Consider the following 27,641-nt stretch of genomic DNA (forward strand, 5'->3'; position numbering starts at 1 on the left):
TATTCATAACAGCCAAAAAGTGGAAACAACTCAAATGTCCATCAGCTGATGAATGTATAAACAAAATGTGATATATATGTATACACTGGAATATTATTTGGCCATAAAAAGGAAAGAAGTACTGTTACATGCTACAACTTAGATGAATCTTAAAAACAATGTTAAGTGAAAGAATATAGTCACAAAAGACCACATACTACATTATCCTATTTATATAAAATGTTTAGAACAGGGAGATCTATAGAGATAGAGTAGATTAGTGGTTGCTTAAGGCCAGGAAGGTAGAGGGAAAGAGGGATAACAGCTAAAGGGTACAGTTTCTGAGTTGATGATTTATAAATAAACTCAAAACTACTGAACTCTACATTTGAAGTAGATGAATTACACGGTAAGTGAATCACATCTCAGTACTGCTATTAAAAAACTGTAAATAGAGCAGTGGGCAAGAGGTCACTTTTGTGACTTTTGTTTAAAATGAAGATTCCAGGATGGGTGTGGTGGCTTATGCATGTAATCCCAATACTTTGGGAGGCTAAGCAATGAGGACAGCTTGAGGCCAGGAGTTCAAGACCAGACTGGGCAACATACCAAGATCCTATCTGTACAAATAATAAAAATAAAATAAAATGAAGATTCCTTTACCCCCTCAAATTGTTTACTGTCTTATATTCATTTACTTGGTAAATGGCCTAAAAGTTAATAGTCCCATATTCCAAATAATCTGATTTCTTTGTCTTATATCTGACAACAGTCAGCAGGTCCACAAATACTACTGGATTCTGTCTCTTAAACACCCACCAAAGGAAAGACCATCTGAACCAGAAAGACTTCAGGTCCTCATCTTTTTTACCTACAATGGCCTTCTAATGGATCTTCCTAGCTCTAGTTTCTCTCCTTTACTCAACTATAGCCTCCAGTTTACCCTTCTACAGCCCAAGTCTTAGTATGCGTCATCACTGCTCTCCTATTTTTCGTAGAACTTCCAATGACTCTGTTTTTTCCTAAGGATGGAACCCAAACTCTCTGGCAACACACTTACTCATGTATCAAAGTACTGAGAAAACAATGATAAGCAAAAACTAACAGGGGCCCTGCCCCCATGAAGCTTAACACCTATTTGAATGTCAATAATTACTATCTTTGCAAGTACTCACGCAAATCAAAATGGCAACTGTAATAAATACAATGAAGGGCAAATACACATAATTATATTGAGTTTGTAATTGTGCATGCATGTGTACCTGTGTGCATATGTGTGTGTGTGTGTGTGTGTGTGTGTGTGTGTGTGTGTGTGTATGATCTAGCCAGGAAGATGAGCAAAGGCTTCCCTGAAGAACTGCCATTCAGATTGAAATTTGAAGGATATATAGGAAACAAACTGGGAAAGGAAGAGATAGGCTAAGTGCCGTAGGGAGAGAGAAAACGTGTAAAGTCCAGCTTAAAGGTAAGAGCATGGCTGGTAAAAGGAACTTAAAGGCAGCCCACAGAGAGGAAAAAGTAAAGGTGGAAGAGTGGTGAGATATGAAACTGAATACCTAAAATGCCAGATCACACAGTTTACAGACTTATAGACCATATTAAAGACCTGTGTGTGGGCAGCTTATTAAGTAGGAGAGTTACACAACTACATCTGCACATTGTGAGGACCACCTCGCCTACTAAGTGCAGAACAGCTTTAAGAAAGCTAGAATGGAGTTAAGGATACAAAATGAGGTTACTGGAGTAGTACCAGTAGGAGATAACTACAGCTTAAACAAGTTTGTCTTCCAGCTTTTTTTTAATCATATACTCCATTACTAAGAAATTTTTCCATTTGTATCTCCAAAATATGTATAGAATATGCATTACTACTTAACATATGTATAAGATTAAAATACTGCAATTTCAAAGGCATAACAAAAATTAAATACTATTTTTAGAGTAATTTTAAAATATATTTATGAATGACAACAAAATCTTTCTTACACACAAAAATATAATGCTTCAAAGGTATGACACTAAGATGGACTTATTTTTGATATCTGGTTTCACTGGATGCCACAAAGATATAGTTATACTCATGAAGGAAATATCATGCTTATTAAATCACAGTAACAAAATTTCAGTCCTATACATTAATTATGTAAAGAATTCTATTGAAGTTGAATTAGATTTCCATGTTCCCTGTTGTAAATCATTTAGGAAAATAAATTAGAAGGATGCATTTTATTATTTTTAGCAAATAGGTTCAAACCACTGAATAGAAATTTTTTTTCAGCTCTTCAAAGTATTTATATTAGAACTGTAGTTTTTTGGTAATAAAAAACTAAAAATACATAAACAATGACAATATTATTTTCCTAGCTCGAGTGTATGTATATGTATATACACACACACTCATATATATATATCTATACTATCTATAGATATATATATATCTATTTTTTTTTTTGAGACGGAATCTAGCTCTGTCACCCGGGCTGAAGTGCAGTGGTGCGATTTCGGCTCTCTGCCACCTCCAGCTCCCAGGTTCAAGCGATTCTCCTGCCTCAGCCTTCCAAGTAGCTGGGATTACAGGCACCCGCCACCACGCCCAGTTAATTTTTGTATTTTTAGTAGAGAAGGGGTTTCACTGTGTTGGCCACGCCGGTCTCGAACTCCTGACCTTGTGATCCACCCACCTTGGCCTCTAAAAGTGCTGGGATTATAAGCGTGAGGCACCGCACCCAGCCGCTCAAGTATATTTTTTAGGGAAGCGGTTACTTCGTTCATTGTTAAAACATCTTTTTTTTTTTTTTGAGATGGAGTTTCACACTCCTGTAGGATGTTTTATACTTGTTGCCCAGGCTGGAGTGCAATGGCATGATCTCTGCTCACTGCAACCTCCGTCTCTTGGGCTCAAGTGACTCTCCAGCCTCAGCCTTCCAAGTAGCTGGGATTATAGGTGCATGCCACCACACCCGGCTAATTTTTGTATTTTTAGTAGAGATGGGGCCACCATGGTGGCCAGGCTGGTCTTGAACTCCTGATCTCAGGTGATCCACCCGCCTCGGCCTCCCCAAGTGCTGGGATTACAGGCATGAGCCACCACGCTAGGCCAACATCATCTTTACTCTGAAGAGAGAAGGGGGTTTAATTATTTTTTAAAAATACATGATGAAAAGATACATATAGCATATTTGGTGGTGGTGTGCGTGTGTGTATATCTGTGTGTGAGATAAGAGAGATAAAAAGAGAGAGGTGTCTAACTCATTTTTAAGTGGGATAACCGATATCATGAAACAACTTCTATGTTAGTGTAAAAAAATTCAGATTCACTCATTTCATTACAGAATATATTGTACAGAGCATGATTCTGTAACTGAGTTGAAGATATTCACAGTTTCAGACATTTCTGGCTTCGACATCATTGTTCCAACACTGCAACTGTGCATAAACTGCACTTTTGCCATTACTCTTGCCTTGTCCTGGGTTCCTTTTTGTAATTCCTGTTAAAGCAGCTACTGTATCAACAGTGGCATGTGGAAGGGGAAGGACAAGAGGGGAGGAGAAGATAAGATAAAGATTTGTGAAGCACCTAGGTAAAGAGGTTCTAGGTAAAGAACAGAATACAAAGAGAAGACAACTTATGTCTAAGTGTGATGCACACAACTACACATCCAATTAAACACTAATAAATAATTCCTATTGCTTTCTTTTGTATTATTGATTTCTACAACCAAATGTTTGGTACAGGCAAAACACATTTCTTGTTTCACACTTCCTTATAGCACCCAGCAAAATACCGGGGAAAAATAGCAAATATGAATCAATCTTTAGTAAGCTTTGTTCTAAACAAAAGGAGTGACTGAAGAATCACATGGAACAGAGGGATTGAATTGTTTTTGTTTTTAAATGGGACCAATTCAAGGAGAGAGATGAATACACTAAACCAGCTCCCCAATATGATCCTAAACTTAGCACCATTTGCCACCTGTGAACTGCTCTTTCAGACTCAACAATGGTGTGAAGTACTTTCTGAGTGTTCCTTATCGTCCCACATCTTGCTAGCACTCCTATACTTCTCCTTCAAACTCTTAATTGCTGTCACCTCCTGTAGGATGCTAACCCCAAATTCCCTAGGTATAACAACTTTCTCCCTTCTCTGTCCTCTCATTGGACTTGGTACATATAGTCAGTGCACATGGAGAGTAAGTACCTATTAAAGTATCACACAGAGCTTTTAGGTATATTACACATGAAGTTGTACCCACTTAAATTCGGAGAATGAGATAAGCTATCGGTAAGAAGCAACCCATTAGCAACAGTCAGTCAGTAGCTGAGGTGTCTCACAAACACCAAAATCTAAACACTGTTACTTGAGTATATATATCCAAATTCACGTAACAAACATTCATTGAACAGCTACTTTGTGCCAGAACTATTCTAAGCATTGGCACAGCATTTTCCTATGTTCTTGAAATACTCATCTTAGAGCAAGAACATTTAAATTGTACAGCGTTCTATCTCCAGTGTCAAGAACACTGCTGGAGGTTGTTCCAAACATGGTAAGTGCAAAGGCAATCAAAATCTTTAATATTCCCCAAACTATCACTGGAAAATCTCCCAAGCTATCCCCAACTATACCCATATTCTCTGCTTCCGTCTGGTGCCAATGAAGTAGTGGTGTTCTATTCTAAAGCTACTGTCCTCTACTTGGGCACTGAATCTCAATCACTCTTGTGAAGATTTCCTAAGGTTACCTCTTCTCTTTCCCATGGATCATTTATTTTTCCCTTTCTACTAAACCATCAGCATTATAAAAATAACAAAATATCTTCATCTTATAAAAACGCTCCCCTGACATCACCATACAGTTCTTGGTTTATCACATTCTCTGTTTCTTTTTACAGTAAATGCTTCAAAAGACACTTACTCTGATATCTTTTGAGACTAGTACAACTAGTCTTTTACCCTCATCTTTCTACTAAAAATCTTTGTCATTAATAAAGAACAAATTGTCAAATCTCATGCCAGGAACATAGTAAGAAGTTAATAAATATCTGTTTAATTAATAAATATATAAGCACTATCAAATTTTTATCAATAAAAACATGTCTAACATAAAAATATGTATTAAATGTCTAACAGCAGATTAGACATCGCAGAACAACAGATTAGTGTGAACCTAAAGACACAGCAATACAAACCATCCAAAATGGAGCAATATAGTATAAGACCTCCCACAAAAAAAAAGAAAAAAAAAGAAAGAACAGAACATTAGTGAACTCTGGGACAACTTTAAGGGGCCTAATATATATGTAATTGGAGTCCTTGAAGAAAACAACAAAAGGGGAGAAGAGGGTAAAAAAAAAAAAAAAAAATTGAGTAATACCAAGTTTCCCAAATTTGATGGAAACTGTAACAAACCTCAAGCACAAGAAAGATAAAGAGAGCTACAGGAGAACGTATCATAACTGAACAGATTAAAAGCAATGATTAAAAAAAACTTAAAGACGGCCAAAAAAAAAAAAAAAAAAAAGGACATTTTACATACAAACAAAAGAATGACAACAATGTACATATCAAAAACAATGCAAGCTGGCAGATAGTTGCAAGGGGGCAAGGTCCGCAATCTAGAAATCTATAGCTGGCAAAAATACTTTAAAAATAAAAATGGAAAGGCAAAATAAAGATTTTTTCAAAGTACTAAAATAAATATTAAAGAAAGTCCTCCAGATAATAGTAAAATGGGCCAGGTGCGGTGGCTCATGCCTGTAATCCCAGCACTTTGGGAGGTGGAGGTTGGCGGATCACCTGAGGTCAGGAGTTCGAGATTGTCTCTACTAAAAATACAAAAAAACAAAACAAAACAAAACAAACAAAAAAACATTTAGCAGGGCGTGGTGGCAGGCACTTGGAATCCCAGCTACTCCGGAGACTGAGGCAGAACTGCTTGAACCAGGGAGGTGGAGGTTGCAGTGAGCCAAGATTGCACCACTGCACTCCAGCCTGGGTGACACAGCAATACGCTGTCTCAGAAAAAAGTAAAGATAACAAACTGTGTTTATTTATTTTGAGACAGGGTCTCACTACCACCCAGACTGGAGTGCAGTGGAGTGATGATGGCTCACTGCAGCCAAGACCTCCAGGACTCAAGCTATTTTCCCACCTCAGCCTCCTGAGCAGCTGGGACCACAGGTACGTATCACCACACTCAGATAATTTTATTTTTTGTAGAGACAGGGTCTCACTATGTTGCCAAGGCTGGTCTCAAACTCCTGGACTCAAGTGATCCTCCTTCCTCGGACTCCCAAAGTGCTAGGATTATAGGTGTGAGCCATTGTGCCTAGCCTAAAAGATAATAGATTGTTTAAATAAAAAATAGTAACAATATTCTGCCATTTATACTTTATGTGGAAGTAAAACATAAACAACAATAATACAGATTCTACAACGGGAGAAATCTAAGTATAATGACAATAGGGTCTTATACAGTAGAAAAGGATGGTATAAAATCACTTGAAGATAGAGGCTGACACACACACACACACCCCCCCCCACACACACACACACACAAAAGGCCTGATGAGACAAAGAGAAATCAAAAAGCAAGATAGTAGATTTAAGCCCAACTGTATAAATAATCACATTAAATGTAGGTGGTCTGAACACCCTAATTAAAGAGCAGACTGTCAGATTATATTTAAAAAGCACAACAAAATCATATACTACCTACAAGAAATGCATTTTAAATATAAGAATACAAACAGGTTAAAAGCAAAAGGTTGGAAAAAAGTATACCATGCTAACATTAAATAAAAGAAAGTTGGACCTGGTCATATTAATATAAAAGTAAATTTTACCGCAAAGAATATTATAAGGTTTAAAAGGGGTTGTTTCATAGTAATAAAGACTCAACTCATTAAGAGGTAACAATCCTAAATGTTTATGCACCTAAAAACAGAGTTTGAGAAAGCATGAAGAAACAAAGCAAGAACATATATACAAATCGAAAATTATAGTTGGAGTTAACTCTCAATAATAATTGATAGAATTAAAATGAGTAAGGATATAGAACATTAGTATAACACCATAAGCCAACTTGACCTAACAGGATACTCCACTCAACAACAGCAGAATAAGCTTCTTTTTGAGAAAGGGTCTTTCTCTGTCACCCAGGCTGGAGTACAGTGGCATGATCATGGCTCACTGTAGCCTTGACCTCTTGTGCTCAGGCAATCCTCTTGTTTCGGCCTCCTGAGTAGCTGGGACTTCAGATGCCCACCACCGTGCCCGGCTGATTTTTAAATTTTTGGTAGACATGAGGTCTGGCTGTTGCTCAGGCTGGTGGTCTCAAACTTCAGGCCTCCAGGGATCCTCCCACCTCAGCCTTCTAAAGTGTTGGGATTACAAGCGTGTGCCACTACACTGGCTGGAATACACATTCTTTTCAAGTGTACACAAAACATTAGCAAAAAAAGACAATAATCTGGGACATGAAATAAGTCTCAATCTCATACAATGTATGCTTCATGACCACAATGGAATTAAATCACAAATCAAAACAGAAAATATGCAGAAAATCTCCAAATATTTGGGAACCAACACAATTAGATATAATCCAAAAAACCAGAAATTAGGCCAGACACGGAGGCTCACCCCTGTAATTCCAGCACTTTGGGACACCGAGGTGGGTGGATCGCTTGAGGTCAGGAGTTTGAGACCAGCCTGACCAACATGGTGAAACCCAGTCTCTACTAAAAATACAAAAATTAGTCAGGTATGGTAGTATATGCTTATAATCCCAGCTACTTGGGAGGCTGAGGCAGGAGAATCCTTTGAACCTGTGAGGTGGAGGTTACAATGATTCGAGATCACACCACTGCACTCCAGCCTGGGCGATGGAGCGAGATTCCATCTAAAAATAAATAAATAAACAAAGTAAGAAAATAAGAAAAATCTCAATTAAATGACCTTAGCTTCTACCTCAAGAAATCTGTTAAAAAGACGAGCAAGCCGGGCGCAGAGGCTCACGCCTGTAATCCCAGCATTTTGGGAGGCTGAGGCGGGCAGATCATGAGGTCAGGAGTTCGAGACCAGCCTGACCAACATGGTGAAACCCCGTCTCTAATAAAAATACAAAAATTAGCCAGGCATGGTGGCACGTGCCTGTAATCCCAGCTACTCAGGAGGCTGAGGCAGGAGAATCGCTTGAACCTGGGAGGTGGGGGTTGCAGTGAGCCAAGATCACGCCACTGCACTCCAGCCTGGGAGACAGAGCAAGACTGCATCTCAAAAAAAAAAAAAGAAGAAGAAGAAATTAAACCATAAGAAAGCAGAAAAGTAAAAGATCAGGGTGGAAATCAACGCAATAAAAAACAAAAACAACAGAGGAAGAAAAAACAGCTATCAAGAAAACTGACAATCTCTAGCCAGGACACTCAAGAAAAAGACAAGAAAACAAATTACCAGAATAGGGAATAAGAGAAGTGCTATCATAATAGAATATGTTAAACGTATAAGGGAATATTATAAAGAACTTACAGCAATTTGTTAACTTTGGTAATTCATAGATAAAATGGACAAATTCCTTGAAAGATATAAACAACCAAAGAGCATTCAAGGAGAAATAGATAACATGAGTAGCCCTATAGCTACTAAAGAAGTCTAATGTTTGCTTTAAAACCATCTTACAAAGAAAGCTTATATCCAGAGATAAATTCTAACAAACACTTAAAAAAAAAAAAATACCATTTCTGGCCAGGCACGGTGGCTCATGCCTTTAATCCCAGCACTTTGGGAGGCCAAGGCAGACGGATCACGAGGTCAGGAGATGGTCTAGACCATCCTGGGCTAACACAAAGAAACCCCATCTCTACTAAAAATACAAAAAATTAGCCGGGCGTGGTGGCGCATGCCTGTAGTCCCAGCTACTCGGGAGGCTGAGGCAGGAGAACGGCATGAACCCGGGAGGCAGAGCTTGCAGTGAGCCGAGATCACAGCACTGCACTCCAGCCTGGGTGACAGAGCAAGACTGTCTCAAAAAAAAGAAAGAAAGAAAGAAAAAATACCATTTCTATGCACACTATTCCAGAAAATGGAAGGGGAAGCAATTATTTCCCAATCCATTCTATAAGGCCATCATTACTCAGATACCAAAACAAGGCAAGGATATGAAACCATCCTCACAGGGTTAAACAGAATTCTGGACAGAAATATAATTATAATTAAGCATTAATTATACTGCACTTTGACCCACTTCTTTGTTTTTTTTTTGTTTTTTGTTTTTTTTTTGAGATGGAGTCTCGCTCTGTCACTCAGGCTGGAGTGCAGTGGTACGATCTCGGATCACTGCAACCTCCACCTCCCAGGTTCAAGCGATTCTCCTGCCTCAGCCTCCTGGGTAGCTGGGACTACAGGCACCCACCACCACGCTCGGCTAATTTTTCTATTTTTAGTAGAGATGGGGTTTCACCATATTGGCCAGACTGGTCTTGAACTCCTGACCCTGTGATCCCCCCACCTCAGCTTCCCAGAGTGCTGGGATTACAGACGTGAGCCACTACAACCGGCTGACTCACTTCTTTGTAACAGAAAGTCACTAACACTAGATACTGACCATCAGCATCCCCACTGTTCCTATAGATAGAATTTCTGACATTAGAAACTTAAGGCTTTTGTTTAAGAATTGCTTAAGGCCAGGTGTGGTTGCTCACATCCGTAACCCCAGTACTTTGGGAGGGTGAGGCATGTGGATCACGCGTTCAGGACCAGCCTGGGCAACACTGGGAAACCCTGTCTCTACTAAAAAATTATCTGGGCGTGGTGGCAGGCACCTGTAATCCCAGCTACTCAGGAGGCTGAGGCAGGGAGAATCACTTGAGCTTGGGAAGCAGAGGTTGCAATGAGCTGATATCATGACACTGCACTCTAGCCTGGGTGACAGAGTAAGATGCTGTCTCAAAAAAAAAAAAAAAAAAGAATCACTTAAGCAAGACAGTCTCAGTAGCTCATGCTTATCAACCCAGTGCTTTGAGAGGCTTAGACAGGAGGATTGCTTTAGCCCAGGAGTTTGAGACCAGCGTGGGCAACATCATGAGACCCTGTTTCCACAAAATTTTTTTTAAAAAATGAAGAGTTGCTTAAGCACAGTGGAACAGCTGAAGCCAACCAGTTTAAAGATCTCCACAGGGGAACAGAATCAGCATGAGAATACTGCTTGTACATATTCCTATCCCATGATTTCACCTAGCATTCTTTGACAAATCAGTGATCTTAATACTTCAGCCCACTCCAAAATCCTTAAAAGCCATGGTCTCAAATCCTTGGGAAGACAGATTTGAGGTTTCCTCTCATCTCTTTGTTTGGAGGCCCTATAATTAAACTCCTTCTCTGCAGCAACCCAGTGTCTCTGTTATTGACTTGCTGTGTGCATCAGACAACAGACCTGTTATGGTTACAGATTTAAGAAGAGAACAATACAGACCAAGATAGCCCAGGAATACAGACGCAAAAATTAGAAAAAACTTTTAAAATCAAATTCAGCACAATAAAAAAATACATCATGACCAAGTACAGTTTACATCAGGAATGTAATATTGATTTAACATTTAAAATTAACCAATGTTTTTTGGGTTTGTTTTTTTGAGATGGAGTTTCGCTCTTGTTGCCCAGGCTGGAGTGCAATAGGGTGATCTTGGCTCACCGCAACCTCCACCTCCCGGGTTCAAGCGATTCTCCTGCCTCAGCCTCCCGAGCAGCCGGGATTACAGCCATGTGCCACCGCGCCCAGCTAATTTTGTATTTTTAGTAGAGATGGGGTTTCTCCATGTTGGTCAGGCTGGTCTCGAACTCCTGACCTCAGGTGATCCACCCGCCTCAGCCTCCCAAAGTGCTGGGATTACAGGCGTGAGCCACCATGCCCAGTGAAATTTAACCAATGTTATTCACCATATTAATACAAATCAAAACAGGAAAATCTTATGATCATTCCAATAGATTTTTAAAATATTCAACAAAATTCAAAATTCATTCCTAATGAGAACTCTTAGGCAAAGAGTAATAGAAGAATTTCCTCAATGTAATAAATGACATCCACAAAAAGCCTGCAGCTAACATCACACTTAATAATGAAAGACTGGATACTTTCTCCTCTATGATAAAAAATAAGGCAAGAATGTCTAATCTCACTACTGGCATTCAACATCATACTAGAGATTCTAGCTAGTGCAATAAAGCAAGAATATAAAATAAGGCATCCATTTGAAACAAACATTATAAAATCTTTACTCACAGGTGAAATGACTAAGTAGAAAATATATGGTATCTACAAAAATGCTATTAAAATTAAGTAAATTTAGCAAAATTACAAGATGAAACATAAAATTATACATGAAAGTTATCTCTTTTTCTTTCTTTCTTTCTTTTTTTTTTGAGACGGAGACTCGGCTCACTGCAACCTCCACCTCCCAGGTTCAAGGAATTCTCTTGCCTCAGCCTCCCAAGTAGCTGGGATTACAGGTGTGTGCCACCGCACATGACTAATTTTTGTATTTTTTAGCAGAGATGGGGTTTCTACTAAACCATGTGGGCCAGGCTGGTCTTGAACTCCCGACCTCAGGTGATCCTCTTCAGCCTCCCAAAGTGCTGGGATTACAGGCATGAGCCACCGCATTCGGCCCATGAAATGTATTTCTATAAATTAGCAAGGAAAAATCAAATACTGAAATTTTTATAAAATTCCATTTACAACAGCACTAAAAGAATCAAACAGGGCTGGGTACAGTGGCTCATGCCTGTAATCCCAGCTCTTTGGGAGGCCAAGGTGGGCAGACCACTTGAGGCCAGGAGTTCGAGACTATCCTGGCCAACATAGTGAAAACCCGTCTTTACTAAGAGTATAAAGATTAGCTAGGTGTGGTGGCACTGGTCTGTAATCCCACCTACTTAGAAGGCTTAGGCTACAGTGAGCCAAGATTGTGCCACTGCACTCCAGCCTGGGTGACAGAGCAAGATTCTGTATCACAAAAAAAAAAAAAAAAAAAATCAGCCAGGCACAGTGGCTCACGCCTGTAATCCCAGCACTTTGGGAGGCTGAGGCGGGTGGATCAGTTGAGGTCAGGAGTTCAAGACCAGCCTCGTCAACATGGCAAAACCTCGTCTCTACTAAAAATATAAAAATTAACTGGGCGTCACGGTGGGCGCCTGTAATCCCAGCTACTTGGGAGGCTGAGGCAGGAGAATCGCTTGAACCCAGGAGGCGGAGGTTGCACTGAGCACCACTGTACTCCAGCCTGGGCAACAGAGTGAGACTCTTTCAAAAAACAAAAAGATAACTCTAACAAAAGATGTCCAAAATCTATACACTGAAAACTACAAAACAATACTGAAAGAAATTAAATTAGACCAAAATAGAGAGAAATAAGGACTCATGGGTCAGAAGATTCAATATTGCTAAGACGTCAATTCTCCCCAAATTGATCTATAGATCCAACGCAATCCCTGTCAAAATCCCACAAGACTTTTATGCTGAAATTGACAAGGTGTTCTTCTTTTTATTTTTTTTTTTGAGACAGAGTCTTGTTCTGTCACCCAGGCTGGAGCACATGCAGTGGCATCATCTTAGCTGACTGCAACCTCTGCCTCCCAGAGACTCCTGCCTCAGCCTCCTGAGTAGCTGGGATTACAGGTGTGCACTACCATGCCCCGCGCCCAACTAATTTTTGTGTTTTTAGTAGAGACGGGGTTTTACCATGTTGGCCAGGCTAGACCCAAACTCCTCCTTAGGTGATCCACCCACCTCGGCCTCCCAAATTGCGGGGATTACAGGTGTGAGCCACTGTGCCCAGCCCAAAATTCTTATGAAAATGCAAAGGGCCTAGAAAAGTCAAATCTACTTTGAAAAACACTAATATAATATGAGGATTTACACTGTAGTGACTTTACAGTAAGTCTCAAAGTCAAATCATCAAGACAGGCTCATATTGGCACCATGACAGACAAACAGGTCAACAAAACATAAAAAGTCAGAAACGCATCACACATACAGAGTCAACTACAACTGCAAAGGCAATTCAATGGAAAGAGAAGGCTTTTAAATAAAGATGCTAATTGGATATGTACATACAAGAGGATAAAACTTCATTCCATATACTGTAACAATATAGAAAAATTAGCTTAAGATAAATCATAGATCTAAATGGAAAACCTAAAACTATAAAAAATCTAGGAAAGGCTGGGCACAGTGGCTCATGCTTATAACTGTAGCACTTTGGGAGGCCAAGGCAGGTGGATCATTTAAGCTTAGGAGTTCGAGACCAGGCTGGGCAACATGGCAAAACCCCATCATCTCTACTAGAAATACAAAAATTAGCCGGGTGTGGTGGCACGCACTTGTAATTCCAGCTATTCGGGAGGCCAAAGCATGAGAATAGCTTGAGGCCAGGAGTCGGATTTGCAGTGAGCCAAGATCACACCACTGCACTCCAGCCTGGGTGACAGAGTGAGACTCTCTGAAAAAAAGTCTAGGATAACTGAGAGCAGAGTCCCAGCTATGCAGGAAGCAGAGGAGGTGGGATGGTCACCTGAGCCCACAAGTTCAAGACTAGCCAGGGCAACACAGAGAGACCTGGTCTCTTATTTAAAAGAAAAAAAAAAGTCTAGGAAACAACATAGGAGGATTTGGGTTAGGCAAAGATTTTTCTTTTTCTTTTTCTTTTTTTTTTTCAGATGGAGTCTTGCTCTGTTGCCCAGGCTGGAGTGCACTGGCACAATCTTGGCTCACTGCAACCTCTGCCTCCTGAGTTCATGTGATTCTCCTGCCTCAGTCTCCCGAGTAGCTGGGATTACAGATGCCCGCCACCATGTCTGGCTAATTTTTGTATTTTTAGTAGAGTCGGAGTTTCACCATGTTGGCCAGGCTGGTCTTGAACTCCTGACCTCAAGTGATCTGCCCACCTCAGCCTCCCAAAGTGCTGACATTACAGGTGTGAGCCACCAGCCCAGCAGGCGAACATTTTTTTTTTTTTTTTGAGACAAGGTCTCACTCTGTCACCTAGGCTGGAGTGCAGTGGCATAATCATGACTCACTGCAGCCTCAACCTCTCAAGCTCAAACGATCCCCCACCTCATCCTCCCAAGTAGTTGGGACTATATAGGTCATGCCACCACGCCTGGCTAATTTTTACATTTTTTGTAGAGGTGGGGTCTTGACTTGTTGACCAGGCTAGTCTCACACTTCTGACCTCAGGTGATCTACCCACCTTGGCCTCCCAAAGTGCTAGGATTACAGGCAAGAGCCACCTCACCCAGCCACGCAAAGATTTCATAGACACCAAAAACATGACCTGTAAAAGAAAACACTGAAGAAGTGGAATTTATAAAAATTAACATGTGTTCTTAGAGGGACACTATTAAGAGAATGAAAAGGTAGTCCACAGAGCAAGAAAACAAATTTTCAAATCACATATATGATAATGGCAATAAGAATCTTAGCCCACTTCAGGCCAGGCGCAGTGGCTCACGCCTGTAATCCCAGCACTTTGGGAGGCCGGGGTGGGCAGATCACAAGGTCAGGAGATCGAGACCATCCTGGCTAACACGGTGAAATCCCATCTCTACTAAAAATATAAAAAATTAGTCAGGCATGGTGGCAGGCGCCTGCAGTCCCAGCTATTCGAGAGGCTGAGGCAGAAGAATGGTGTGAACTCAGGAGGCGGAGCTTGCAGCGAGCCGAGATCGCGCCACTGCACTCCAGCCTGAGTGACAGAGTGAGACTCCGTCTCAAAAACAAAAACAAAAAAGAATCTTAGCCCATTTAAAAATGGGCAAAATATTCAGACACTGCACCAAAGAAGATGGGCAAAATATTCAGATACTGCACCAAAGAAGATAAGCAAATGGCAAATCAGTACATGAAAAGATGTTCAAGATACTCTGTCTCTAGAGAAATGTAAATTGAAATCACAATGAGGTACCACTATAATACTGCTAGAAGGCTAAAGTTTTAAAAGACTGACAATATCAAGTGTTAGTAAGGACATGGAACAAGTGGAACCCTCATATACCATTGGCAGGAATATAAAATGGTTCAACCACTTTGGAAAATAGTATGACAGTTTTTTTTTTTTTTTGAGACAGTTTCACTCTTGTTGCCCAGGCTGGAGTGCAATGACACGATCTCGGCTCACTGCAACCTCCACCTCCCAACTTCAAGCGATTCTCCTGCCTTAGCCTCCAAGTACCTGGGATTACAGGCATGCGCCATGATGCCTGGCTAATTTTGTATTTTTAGTAGAGATGGGGTTTCTCCATGTTGGTCAGGCTGGTCTCGAATTCCCAACCTCAGGTGATCCACCCACCTTGGCCTCCCAAAGTGCTGGGATTACAGGCGTGAGCCATTGCACCCAGCATGACAGTTGTTTTCTAATTTTTTTCCCCCCCCAGAGAGGGTCGGTCTCTGTAACCCAGGCTAGAGAGTAGTGGCATGATCTCTGCTCACTGCAGCCTCAACCAGCTGCAGTCAAGCAATCCTCCCACCTTAGCATCCTGAGTAGCTAAGACTACAGGCCTGTGCCACCATGCCTGGGTAATTTTTTTTTAATTTTTTGTGGAGACAGAGTCTCATTATGTTGCCTACACTGGTCTCAAACTTCTGGACTCAAGTGATCCTCCCACATCAACCTCTCAAAGTACTAGGACTACAGGTGTGAGGCATAGACACCTACCATATACCTAACCACCCCACTAATAGGCATTTATAATATAGACATAAAAACAGGCGAGGTGTAGTGGCTCATGCTTGTAATCTCAGCACTTTAAGAGGCCAAAGCAGGAGGATTGCTTGAGCCCTGGAGTTCAAGAGCAGCCTGAGCAACGTGGTAAAACCTCGTCTCTACAAAAAAATACAAAAATCAGCCAGACATAGTGGCATGCACCTGTAGTCCCAGCTACTTGGGAGGCTGAGGTGAGAGACTGCTTGAGCCCAGGAGTTTGTGAGTGCAATGAGCCATGATCATGCCACTGCACTCTAGCCTGGACAACAGAGACCTTGTCTTAAAAAAAAAGAAAAAAAAAAAGACATAAAAGTATACGTTTATACAAAGATTTATACACAAATATTCACATCAGCTTTATTTTTAATAAGCAAAAACGAGGTTGGGCTCAGTGGTTTATGCCTGTAATCCCGGCACTTTGGGAGGCCGAGGCAGGCGGCTCACGAAGTCAAGAGATCAAGACCATCCTGGCCAACATGGTGAAACCCTGTCTCTACTAAAAATAGAAAAATTAGCTAGGCGTGGTGGCATATACCTGTAGTCCCAGCTACTTGGGAGGCTGAAGCAGGAGAATCGCTTGAAACCAGGAGGTGGAGGTTGCAGTGAGCCGAGATCGCGCCACTGCACTCCAGTCTGGTGGCAGAGCAAGACTCCATCTCAAAAAAAAAAAAAATAACCAAAAACTAGAAGCAACCCAAATGTCCATTAGTAGATAATTAGGTAAATTATGATGCCACATAACTGAATATTACCTTAGTAATTAAAAAGAATGGGGGCCGGGCACAGTGGCTCACATCTGTAATCCCAGCACTTTGGGAGGCCGATGCGGGCGGATCAGGAGGTAAGGAGATTGAGACCATGCTGGCCAACATGGTGAAACCTCGCCTCTACTAAAAACACAAAAAATTAGCCAGGTGTGGTGGTGCGTACCTGTAGTCCCAGCTATTCAGGAGGCTGAGGCAGGAGAATCACTTGAACCAGGTAGGCAGAGGCTGCAGTGGGCCAAGACTGCACCACTGCACTCCAGCCTGGGGAACAGAGCAAGACTTTGTCTCAAAAAAATAATAATTTTTTAAAGTCAACCAGGCATGGTGGTGCATGCCTGTAGTCCCTGCTACTCAGGAGGCTGAGGCAGGAGGATCACTTGAGCCTGGGAGGTCGAGGCTGCAATGAGCCATGATCCCGCCACTGCACTGCAGCCTGGATGACAAAGTGAGACCCTGTTGCAAAGAAAGAAAGGAAAGAAAGGAGAGAGAGAGAGAGAGAGAGAAAGGAAGGAAGGAAGGAAGGAAACAGGGAGGGAGGGAGGAAGGGAGAGAAGGAGGGAGTGAGTGATTGAGTTTTCAGTTTACTATAAATTTAGTGGTAGGCACAGTAGCTTGTGCTTGGGACACTGAAACAGAAGGATGGCTTGAAGTCAGGAGTTTGAGACCAGCCTGGGCAGTATAGTGAGACCCCCATCTATATGTGAGTCTGGCATGGTGGTAAGCACCTGTAGTCCGAGGTATTCAAGAGGCTGAAATGGGAGGATTGCTAGAGCTCAGGAGTTCAAGGGTATAGTGAGCTATATGATCACACCACTGTACTCCAGCCTAGGTAAGACCAGCCTAGGCGAGACCTCAGTCTCTAAAAATTTCAAATATAATAAGTAAAATTTAACATGCACTTACCCTATGAACCAGCAATTCTACTTTGTACTATGATACCCAGTATTTACCCAGGATAAAAGAAAACATGAATGTTTATAAATGCTTTATTCTTAACAGTCTAAATCTGGAAATAACCCAAATGCTCATCAACAGGAAGCAAATTTTGGTATTTCCATATAATAAAATACTGATTGGGAATAAAAAAAGAAAAACTGGGACAGGAGTGGTGGCTCATGCCTGTGATCCTAGCACTTTGGGAGGCCAACGCAGGTGGATCACGAGGTCAGGAGTTCGAGACCAGCCTGACCAACATGGTGAAACCCCGTCTCTACTAAAAATACAAAAATCAGCCAGGCATGGTGGTGCATGCCTGTAATCCCAGCTACTTAGGAGGCTGAGGCTGGAGAATCGCTTGAACCCGGGAGGCGGAGGTTGCAGTGAGCCAAGATCATGCCACTGCACTCTGGCCTGGGCAACAGAGTGAGACTCCATCTCAAAAAAAGAAAAAGAGAAACCATGGATATAATCAAGAACATGGAAGAATTACAAAACTAAATACTCAGCAAAAGAAGGTAAATATATAAAAGAAGCACACGATGTACTGATTCCATTTACATGAAATTCTAGAAAAAGCAAAACTTATCTACAGTGACATAAAATAGATAAGAAATTGCATAGGGACAGTGGTGGAGGCGAGGGAGACTACAAAGGAACATGAAGAAATTTGGGGGTGATGGAAATGCTCTAATTCCTAATTATGGTGGTGGTTATACAGGTGCACATATCTATCAAAACTCAAACTGCAGGCCGGGCGCAGTGGTTCACGCCTGTTAATTCCAGCACTTTGGGAGGCAAAGGCAAGTGGATAACCTGAGGTCAGGAGTTTGAGACCAGCCTGGTCAACATGGTGAAACCCTGTCTCTACTAAAAATACAAAAAATTAGCCGGGCGTGGTGGCGTGCACCTGTAATCTCAGCTACTCAAGAAGCTGAGGCAGGAAAATCGCTTGAACCCAGAAGGCGGAGGTTGCAGTGAGTCGAGATTGCACCAGGTGACAGAGCAAGACTCCATCTCAAAACAAACAAACTAACAAACAAAAAAACAAAACTCAAACTGCACATTAAATACCAGTGCATTGGCCAAGTGTGTTGGCTCACACCTGTAATCCTAGCACCTTGGGAGGCTGAGGCGGGTGGATCACCTGATGTCAGGAGTTCAAGACCAGCCTGGCCAACATGGTGAAACCCTGTCTCTACTAAAAATACAAAAATTAGCTGGGCGTGATGGCGGGCGCCTGTAGTCCCAGCTACTCGGGAGGCTGACACAGGAGAATCACTTGAATCCAAGAGGCAGAGGTTGCAGTGAACCAAGATCACACCATTGCACTCCAGCCTGGGTGACAAAGGGAGACTCTATCTCAGAAAAATAAATAAATAAATAAATAAATAAATAAATACCGGTGCATTTTATATATGTAAACGAAGATATAAAAGGTAAGAGTGATATGGCACACATATAGATAGAAAATTTTTAAATCTACCTGACATCATTCACAAAGGTAAACATAAAAAATAAAACTAAAAACCACATTAAAATAAAAATAAGAGGGTATGTTTATGACTCTAGAGAAAGAAAAGTCTTCTTTAACAAGACATTAAAAGCAAAAACTATAAAGGAGGAAGATATATTTTATTCATCAAAAATTAAAAACTTTAGACCATAAAAAGACAAGAATCTAACTGGTAGATAAATTCTCAGCATGTATAAGAAATTATTAGAATCCAGAATTCAAACAAAACAACACAAAACAAAAAAGGAAGACCACCTAAAACTCAATAGGTAAAAAATGCAACCCAAAGGACAGTGAGAATAAGCAAATTTACCCACAAAGAAACCAAATGGATAACAAATATGTAAAGATGATGAACCTCACTAGCAATCAAGCAAATGGAATGCCATTTTTACTCAAAACACTGCTGTTTAATAATATCAAATGGTGGTGTGCATGTGTGAAACAACAAGTAATACAAGTGGGAATACTGGCTGGTACAAATCCTGTAATAGAACTATGGAAGGAATTTGTGAGAGTATGTATTAAATATATACTCTCAACACTCAGCAATTCTACTTTTTGCTTTTTACCCTAAAGAAAATCACATGCACACAGAAGGCACCAACAAAGTTACCAACTGAAGAAATATTTATAGAAATGAAAACTTGCTATCAGCTTAAATACCAAAGAGAAATGGCTAAACTAGGATACATTAACACTACAGATGCAATAAAAAGAAACGAAATACCTCTACATGTAGTAACATGGACAGGTCCCCAAGACCTACTGCTGACCGATGAAAGATACAGAACAATATATTTGTGTAGAAATAAATGAGAAAATGCTTACATGTAATTATTATATATGTATTACATGAATATAAAAAAGACTTGCAAAGGTACTTATGAAAGGAGCTCTGTTGGGATGAAGGGGACGGAATTGGGGAAAGGCTATTATTGGGGGACTGGTCAAACTTTCACAAGGAGAATGTATTTCTGTATTATTTGTTTTAAGTGTAAATTAATACTGTTAAGTATAAGTTTAAAAAAAAGTCAATCTGCTGATTTTAAACAACCTTGGAACTGTTATCTGAGGAATCTCTTTCCATGGGACATAAGTATGGTTGCTATGTCTTATGGAAACAGTTTCTTAAAACAACAGTTTGAGAAGCCCTTACCACCTCTGGCCTACAATACCATAATAGTCTGCAATAAATATCAATGTCTTTTTTTTTTTTTTAGATAGAATTTTGCTCTGTTTCCCAGGCTGGAGTGCTGTGGTGCAATCACAGCTCACTGCAGCCTTGACCTCCCAGGCTCAAGTGATCCTCCCATCTCAGCCTCCCGAGTAACTGGGACCACAGGCATGTGCCACTATGCCAAGTTTTTTTTTTTTTTTTTTTTTCAATTTTTGGTAGAGACAGGGTCTTGCTATGTTGACCAGGCTGGTCGCCAACTCCTGGCCTCAAGAGAGTCTCTTGCCTCAGCCTTCCAAAGTGCTGGGATTACAGGCGTGAGCCACTTTGTCAGGCTATATTAATGTCTTTTAAATCTCTCTCGCATATTGCCTTCAAAGCGTTCTTAAATACCTCTTGATTCAAGATGCTCTCAATTCCATTACCCTGCTAATTATCTTCATAACAGTTGTCACTATCTGAATTTATTTATTCACTTATTTACTGTCTGTCTCCCACTAGAATAGGAATGGCAAGACAATTTTTAATCCATATGATTTTAGTCAAGCCATTTAGAGTTTTCTTACATTATGAAAGATACATTTTATTTACTTACCTTAGTTGGAAAAGGAAATTTGGAAGGTTCTGTTTTGCATGGTGTATGAATAGCCGTTAGAGGGGGTGGCCATGAATGCGTCATCTCCTGAAATGTAATTATTACAGTTTGTTTTCAACCAGGTCAAGGATAAAAATTATACAGCTAAAAACCAGATTTGTATTTATAAATACTGGTTTCATGACAGCTCCTCCAAAATTCTACATACTTAGTCAATAAATATTAAGCACAATTGTGTGCAAGGCACTATGGTGTAGTTAATAAGAAGATTAATAAATGCTCCCTGGCTTTGAGGAGTTTACAATTCAAATTATGAAACCTGTGAATAGTTACAGAAATCAGCCTGTAATCAAATACAAGGCACATAATAAAACACTAAACAGGAAGAGCTTGCTGGGAGAGTGGGAGGAAGGGGACAATGATAAGGAAAACAGCTAACATTTACTGTGTACCTTGAATGGGCCAGACACTGTGCTAAGTGTTTTACATGTTTATTACTCATTTAGTACTCACAATGACATTATGAGGTAGATACCATTATTATCCTACCTCTATTTAGGATGAAACTGAAGCACAAAAGTTATTTATTCAAGGCCATACACTGAGTAAATAATGAACATTATATTTCATCCTCAAAAGTCTGGCTATAGAGCCTATATACTCGTAGAAAAATTTTGTCAGGGGAAGAAATCAGAAGAGAAATTTCAAAAGCACATGAGGAAGAAAACAGAAAAGCAAGACCCTAAGTTTGATTTCATTCAATGCCTTCTGCCTAATCTTAATGCCAAATATGTCTGGGTGAAGTCTGGTAAGATTACAATGTGTATGTTAGATAAGCCGAGGAGACAGAGGTATCAGAATAAGGAGAGAGTATATTATTTCTGGCATTTAGTTCAAAGTAACCCATCAGGTAAATTAAGGAAATGCAACAAATTAACAGTGGTGTAACACCTAGGAATTTATCCCATAGCAATATCCACACAGTTTTGTAAAGAGATATGTATAAGGGGCTCACACTTCAAAAACTGAAACAACCTAGGTAGTCAATGTGAAAGTTGTGAGAATCAAAATGGAGTCACTAATTGTTTATATATTTAAAAACACAAAAAACAAAAAACAAAAAAACAACAACAAAAAAAACCAAAACACCCCGAGCTGGGAAAGACCATGAAGAAAGGCTTCTCATGCTTGTATGCCTGATAAACAAAAAAGTCTATAAAAACCACAACCTTGCACAAAGGTCATCAAAACCTTAAACCAAAAAAATATTTCCACAAGGACATCTGTCCAGCTTGTCCGACCTCAGACTGGTATCATCCTTACTACTGATCTTTGTAGCCAAGGATAATTATTTCAAAAACAATTATGTAATCTTCCTCATTTTTTCCTTTAAAAACCTTTGTCTCTCTTTACCTCTTTGAATATGACCATAGACTACTATGGCACGTGTATTTCCACTGCAATGCTTTATTCCCATCATCTTTTCTTTCAGAGAGCCTCTGTTATTTAGGTTGACACCAACACAGTACTGATTAAATAAATTACCAGACATCTATAAAACAGAACACCAAGCAGACATTAACATGAGAAATTTAACTGCTGATATGTAATGATGTCCACAGTATTTTATTAAGTGACAAAGACAAATCATAGTCTACATCCTAGTTAATGTTTAGCTTTGGGCAACAGAATGACAGAAGGAAGAAGAGACAAGGGCACTTGATATATTACTACTTGAACCTCTTAAAACAGCCACCTGCACATAATTGCTCTTTATTCCCTTAAAATGCTTTGTTTTTTAATAGAATTTCACTTCCCGAAATAATATTATGTAATAGATTGCTTCCTACATCCAGCTCTAGAATATCAGCTCAAAGGCATAACATTATGACCACTGTATTCCCAGTGGTTGACACAAAGTAGGTACTTAATGAGAATGCCTTGAATAAATCATTTTTTCAATAAATATACATTTAGAGTAAATTTTTTTTAAGTTCATGATGGGGTTCCTAAAAATGATATGACTACAAATACAAAGAAAACATGAAGGGAACACACACCTGAAGTTCCTTGCATACTACAGACAGGAAAGGGAAAAGGAAACAAAAATTCATAAACTCAGGTTTTTAGCATCAGCATTTTATATCTCAAATATCAAAACTCTCAATTGAAAATTTGATTTAATTCTCCAATCATCATCGAATGACTGAGCACCTATTAACTAAAGGCCAAGTGCCAAGCCCCTGCACATATAAAATATAGATGTCAATAACATTAAAGAGATCATTAAATGTAAGAAAATCTTCCACATACTAATAATTCTATGCACTGTTGAGGATTCAGAGGAAAATATTTATGCTCCCTTACACTTTTTATATACATGGCAACTAAGAAATGAATGAGATTCAAATGAAAGAGCTATCACTGTGGTCTCATAATCTGATATGGGGGAAGAAGGATTTCATTGGGATTACAGGGAAAAAAAATCTATATATAACTGAAGAGGGAGGAGAAATACATTCCAAGCTTACTTTATTTAAGGAGGTAAAAGAGCAAGAATGTATGTGGCTTAGGGAAACCAGTTTGGCAAAAGCGGTCAGTCAGTAATGAGAGAGGTTAGGATTGGCCTGCGGATATTAAATTTGGATACTATTCTTTCTATAACCTTAGAGAGCCACTGAAAATTTTTAAGGGAAAAATTAATTTATGAAGACCACAGGGCCTGAAGTAAAGAATCAGGTAGCAATGCAAAAGACATATGAGTAGGGAGATTCTGGAGGCAGAAAGGCTGAATGAGGACTCAGTGTTATAATTACTGAAGCTCAAGGTGGCAGAAACAGGAAGAAAGGAATGGATATTTAAAAAGCAAAAATTTTAAAGTCTACATCTAGTTTTGCAACTACATAGAACATGAGGAAGAAATCAGAGATATTTAGGATTCTACACTTACAAGCATGGGAAAATGGTGTACTACTAATCCAAGGAAGTCTGATAAGTATGGCTTTAGACATGTTGAGTCTGAAGAGGCAAAGAGAAATAAATCCAAATGGAAACTCAGCTAAGAAGCAATTAAGAGACAAACCAAAACCCAAAGGAGGACAGTGCAGGATAAAAAGACTAAACAGCTGTCTAAGAGATAAAGCCAAGAATGGTGGAAAAGGCAAGTCAAAGAGCAGAAAGAGCAGAGGCTAGAAGAATGCATCTGCACTTAAGAAATAAGAGAAGGCACAAGGGTTCCAAAAAGGGCAAAGAAAGAGAGGCAAGAAAGGCGGAAGGCAAATAAAAACAATGAAGCATAAAAACAGTCAAGGAAAGAAGAATGTTTGCAGAAGGAAAAAATACATAGCAGAAAGAATAAAAAAGAACTCAAATAATGCCTCTGGATGGAGGGAGAAAGACAATGACCATAGAGAAACAGGTTCAGCAAAATGACAGAGGTAAAAGGGAGATTATAGTGGGCTAAAGAAAGGAATGGGAAAGAAAAGAGTGGAAGCAACCAATGCAGGTAGTCTTTCAAAGGTGTTCACAGTGAATTTAAGTATATACACAAATTCAGGAGCTCATAAAAAAAAAGAAAGAAAATAAATACAAGTAATATGTGACTGACAGTTTTCTCTACTAAGAAAAAAGTAGTCATTGTCATTCACTAATTCACTGGACTTTCTCTTTTTCCAATAGAGTAACGTACTTTTTGGTCATGTGTCAATTTTAAACATGTGTCATTAAATACCCAAAATGTTGACTGGGCGTGGTGGCTCATGCCTATAATCCCAGCACTTTGGAAGGCCAAGGCAGGCAGACAGGAGTTCCAGACCAGCCTGGCCAACATGGTGAAACCCTGTCTCTACCAAAAAAAAAAAAAAAAAAAAAAAAAAAAAAACAAAAATTAGCCAGGCATGGTGGCGGGTGCCTATAATCCCAGCTACTCAGGAGGCTGAGGCAGGAGAATCACTTGAACCTGCAAGGCGGAGGTTGCAGTGAGCCGAGATCACGCCACTGCACTCCAACCTGGGTGACAGAGTAAAACTCCGGCTCAAAAAAAAAAAAAATGTGTAAAACAGCTGGGTGCAGTGGCTCAGGCTATAATCCCAGCACTTTGGGAGGCCGGGCAGGGGGATGGGGGAGTGGGGAGTAACTTGAGGTCAGAAGTTCAAGACCAGCCCGGACAAAGTGGTGAAACCCGATTTCTACTAAAAATACAAAAATTAGCTGGACATGGTGGTGGGCACCTGTAATACCAGCTACTCAGGAGGCTGAGGCACGAGAACTGCTTGAACTCAGGAGTCAGAGGTAGCAGTGAGCCTAGATTATGCCACTGTACTCCAGACTGGGCAACAGAGTGAGACTCCATATCAAGAAAAAACAAATGTGCAAAACTGGAAGGAAATCTATTACTGTAAGATTTGACCAGTATGTACAGATGAACCAAAGCAAGGTATTTTGATCATAATGGTTTGGCTGATAACTACTGAGTTTTTTGCACTCCAAATTATTAACAGTTAAGCATGAGAAAGTACAGTTATAATTGGCTTGTTAATGCTTTCCAGGCAAAGTTAGTGTTAAGATTAAAATTTATTTTACTTAAAAGCAAAGAACGCGGCCAGGCGCAGTGACTCACACCTGTAATCCCAGCACTCTGGGAGGTCGAGGCAGGTGGATCACCTGAGGTCAGGAGTTCCAGGCCAGCCTGGCCACCCCATCTCCACAAAAATACAAAAATTAGCTGGGCATGATGGCGGGAGCCTGTAATCCCATCTACTCAGGAGGCTAAGGTGAAAGAATTGCTTGAACCTGGGAGGTGGAGGTTGCAGTGAGCCGAGATCGCACCACTGCACTCCAGCCTGGGCGACAGAGTGAGACTTCATCTCAAAAAAAAAAAAAAACAAAACAAAAAAAAACACAAAGAACAAAACTAGCTCTCTGAAGGCAAATGGTAAACAAAGAAGAGAGTAAATTATTTATGATGGACATAATCAAGTTACAAATATAAGCAATCTGTTGCTTCAGATCCTTTGTGAAATACAGGTAGAAAGAGGGTAAGAAGGTGGCAGAGCATAAAAAATTAAAGAAACTGAAATGATTTTTTTTTTAAAACTTACTTTTAAGATTTCATCCACACAGCTCACATCACCAGAAGCTGATGCCTTGAGAGAAAAAGCAGCACACATTAGATTTTTATCAGTAGATTTTTAGTATTTGCTTCACAGATTTAAAAACATTATTAAAAGTATTTATGACCCCACTACTCTAAATCAGTACACTAGTTAGAATCTTTGGATTAATTTCCTTAAATATAAATTTTTCAAGCACCAGAAGATTTTAATCACCAAACTATACAAAGCTGGGGGAACTTTATAGTTTTCAAAGGTTTTAAGTTTTTTATCCTGTATTTTAGATTAGAAATAATTTCTAGAATGTAATTTTTCAGGTGTGCAGCTTGTCTAAAAATTTAACCTTATCTATATATAAAATATATCATGATATTGAGATACATCATTTCACATAAACAAAGTTAACCCATTTATGCCAGAGGTTGCAAATTTTTTGTGTGAAAAATCGTACCTTAGCGATGACCTTGAGCAGTAGGATGTAAGTAACTCCTACAAGCTTAGCATTCCAATAATGGAACACCAAGCATAAATGGGTTAAACAAGTATTACTGAAAGATTACTAGTCTGGAACATGGACATTTTACATAGTCTTTCTAAGTCACAAAAAGCAAATTGCTTATTCTAAGGCACAAACAGGAATTAGAGAGCCGAACTCAAGTCAAACTCTAAAGATCATGTTGTTTAAAGAAAGAACAAATTACCATTTTACTGTTCTCTTGAGAGGAGTAATTAGGTAACAAATGCCACTCAAAATGAGTTTCCCAAGGCCACTGGAAAGATGTTTTAAATGTTTGCAAAACAGCATTTTACATTACCCGGATTCTTCCTTCCACCATTTTGAGCTAAGAGTTGTAATTTTTTGACTACTGACATCACTTTCCAAATTTTTTTTTATTGCACAAACTACATTAAAAGATAAAATTTGGGGCTGGGCGCGGTGGCTCACGCCTGTAATCCCAGCACTTTGCGAGGCCGAAGCGGGCGGATCACGTGAGGTCAGGAGTTCAAGACCAGCCTGACCAACATGGTGAAATCCCATCTCTACTAAAAATACAAAATTAACCGGGCATGGTGGCGCATGCCTGTAATCCCAGCTACTCGGGAGGCTGAGGCAGGAGAATCGCTTGAACCTGGGAGGTAGAAGTTGCAGTGAGCCAAAATCGCGCCATTGCACTCTAGCATGCGCAACAAGAGCAAAATTCCAACTCAAAAAAAAAAAAAAAGAGAGAGAGAAAATTTGGGCCAGGCATAATGGTCATGTCTGTAACCTCAGCACTTTGGAAGGCCAAGATGAGAGGATCGCTTGAGGCCAGGAGCTCCAGACCAGCCTGGACAACATTATGAGACACTCATCTTGAAAAAAAAGATATAATTTCAGCTATTTCACAATGAAATGTTCTAAAATGCTTTGGTAAGCAATTCAATTTAAATTTCAAACCATCACTATGAACCTGGAGCAGCTGTCTTAATCCTTTAAGTATAACCAGAGAAAAGGATCATAGCATTCAAAGTAAACAATATTACCATTTCCACAGACCCAAAAGTCCCATTTATCATAACCATAAACCATCACTTGCATCTCATTCATTAGTATCAATCTAAGCATAGAAAAGTTAATTTTGTTTTTAAACAACAACAAAGGTATATTGTTCTATAAAATCAAAATGCAGAAATCTAAGATATCAATTAGTCATTCTTTTATTCTATAACTGACTTGTCATCTTAGTATTTGAAAACTGTGAATGACATTTTCTCCATTTCCCAAGAGGACAAGTTAACAGATCTACGGATCCACTTGGGAGTAA

General features: G+C 39.8%; 1 protein-coding gene across 6 annotated transcripts in view; it reads right to left on the reverse strand.

Moving 5' to 3' along the window:
- Positions 1-27,641, reverse strand: part of AFF4 (ALF transcription elongation factor 4) — an 88,400-nt gene that overhangs the window by 30,859 nt on the left and 29,900 nt on the right. For 3 of the 6 annotated variants that reach the window (XM_054487407.2, XM_054487405.2, XM_054487406.2), the window contains 2 exons: positions 25,825-25,869; positions 20,726-20,812 (listed from right to left, as the gene is read on the reverse strand). In XM_054487407.2, coding sequence (XP_054343382.1) covers positions 20,726-20,812; positions 25,825-25,869 — 132 coding nt within the window. The remainder of the gene's footprint in view (positions 1-20,725; positions 20,813-25,824; positions 25,870-27,641) is intronic. The other 3 variants (XM_054487410.2, XM_054487408.2, XM_054487409.2) reach the window with 1 other exon arrangement.

Source organism: Pongo pygmaeus, chromosome 4, assembly GCF_028885625.2.
Source record: "Pongo pygmaeus isolate AG05252 chromosome 4, NHGRI_mPonPyg2-v2.0_pri, whole genome shotgun sequence".
NCBI classification, from domain to species: Eukaryota; Metazoa; Chordata; class Mammalia; order Primates; family Hominidae; genus Pongo; species Pongo pygmaeus.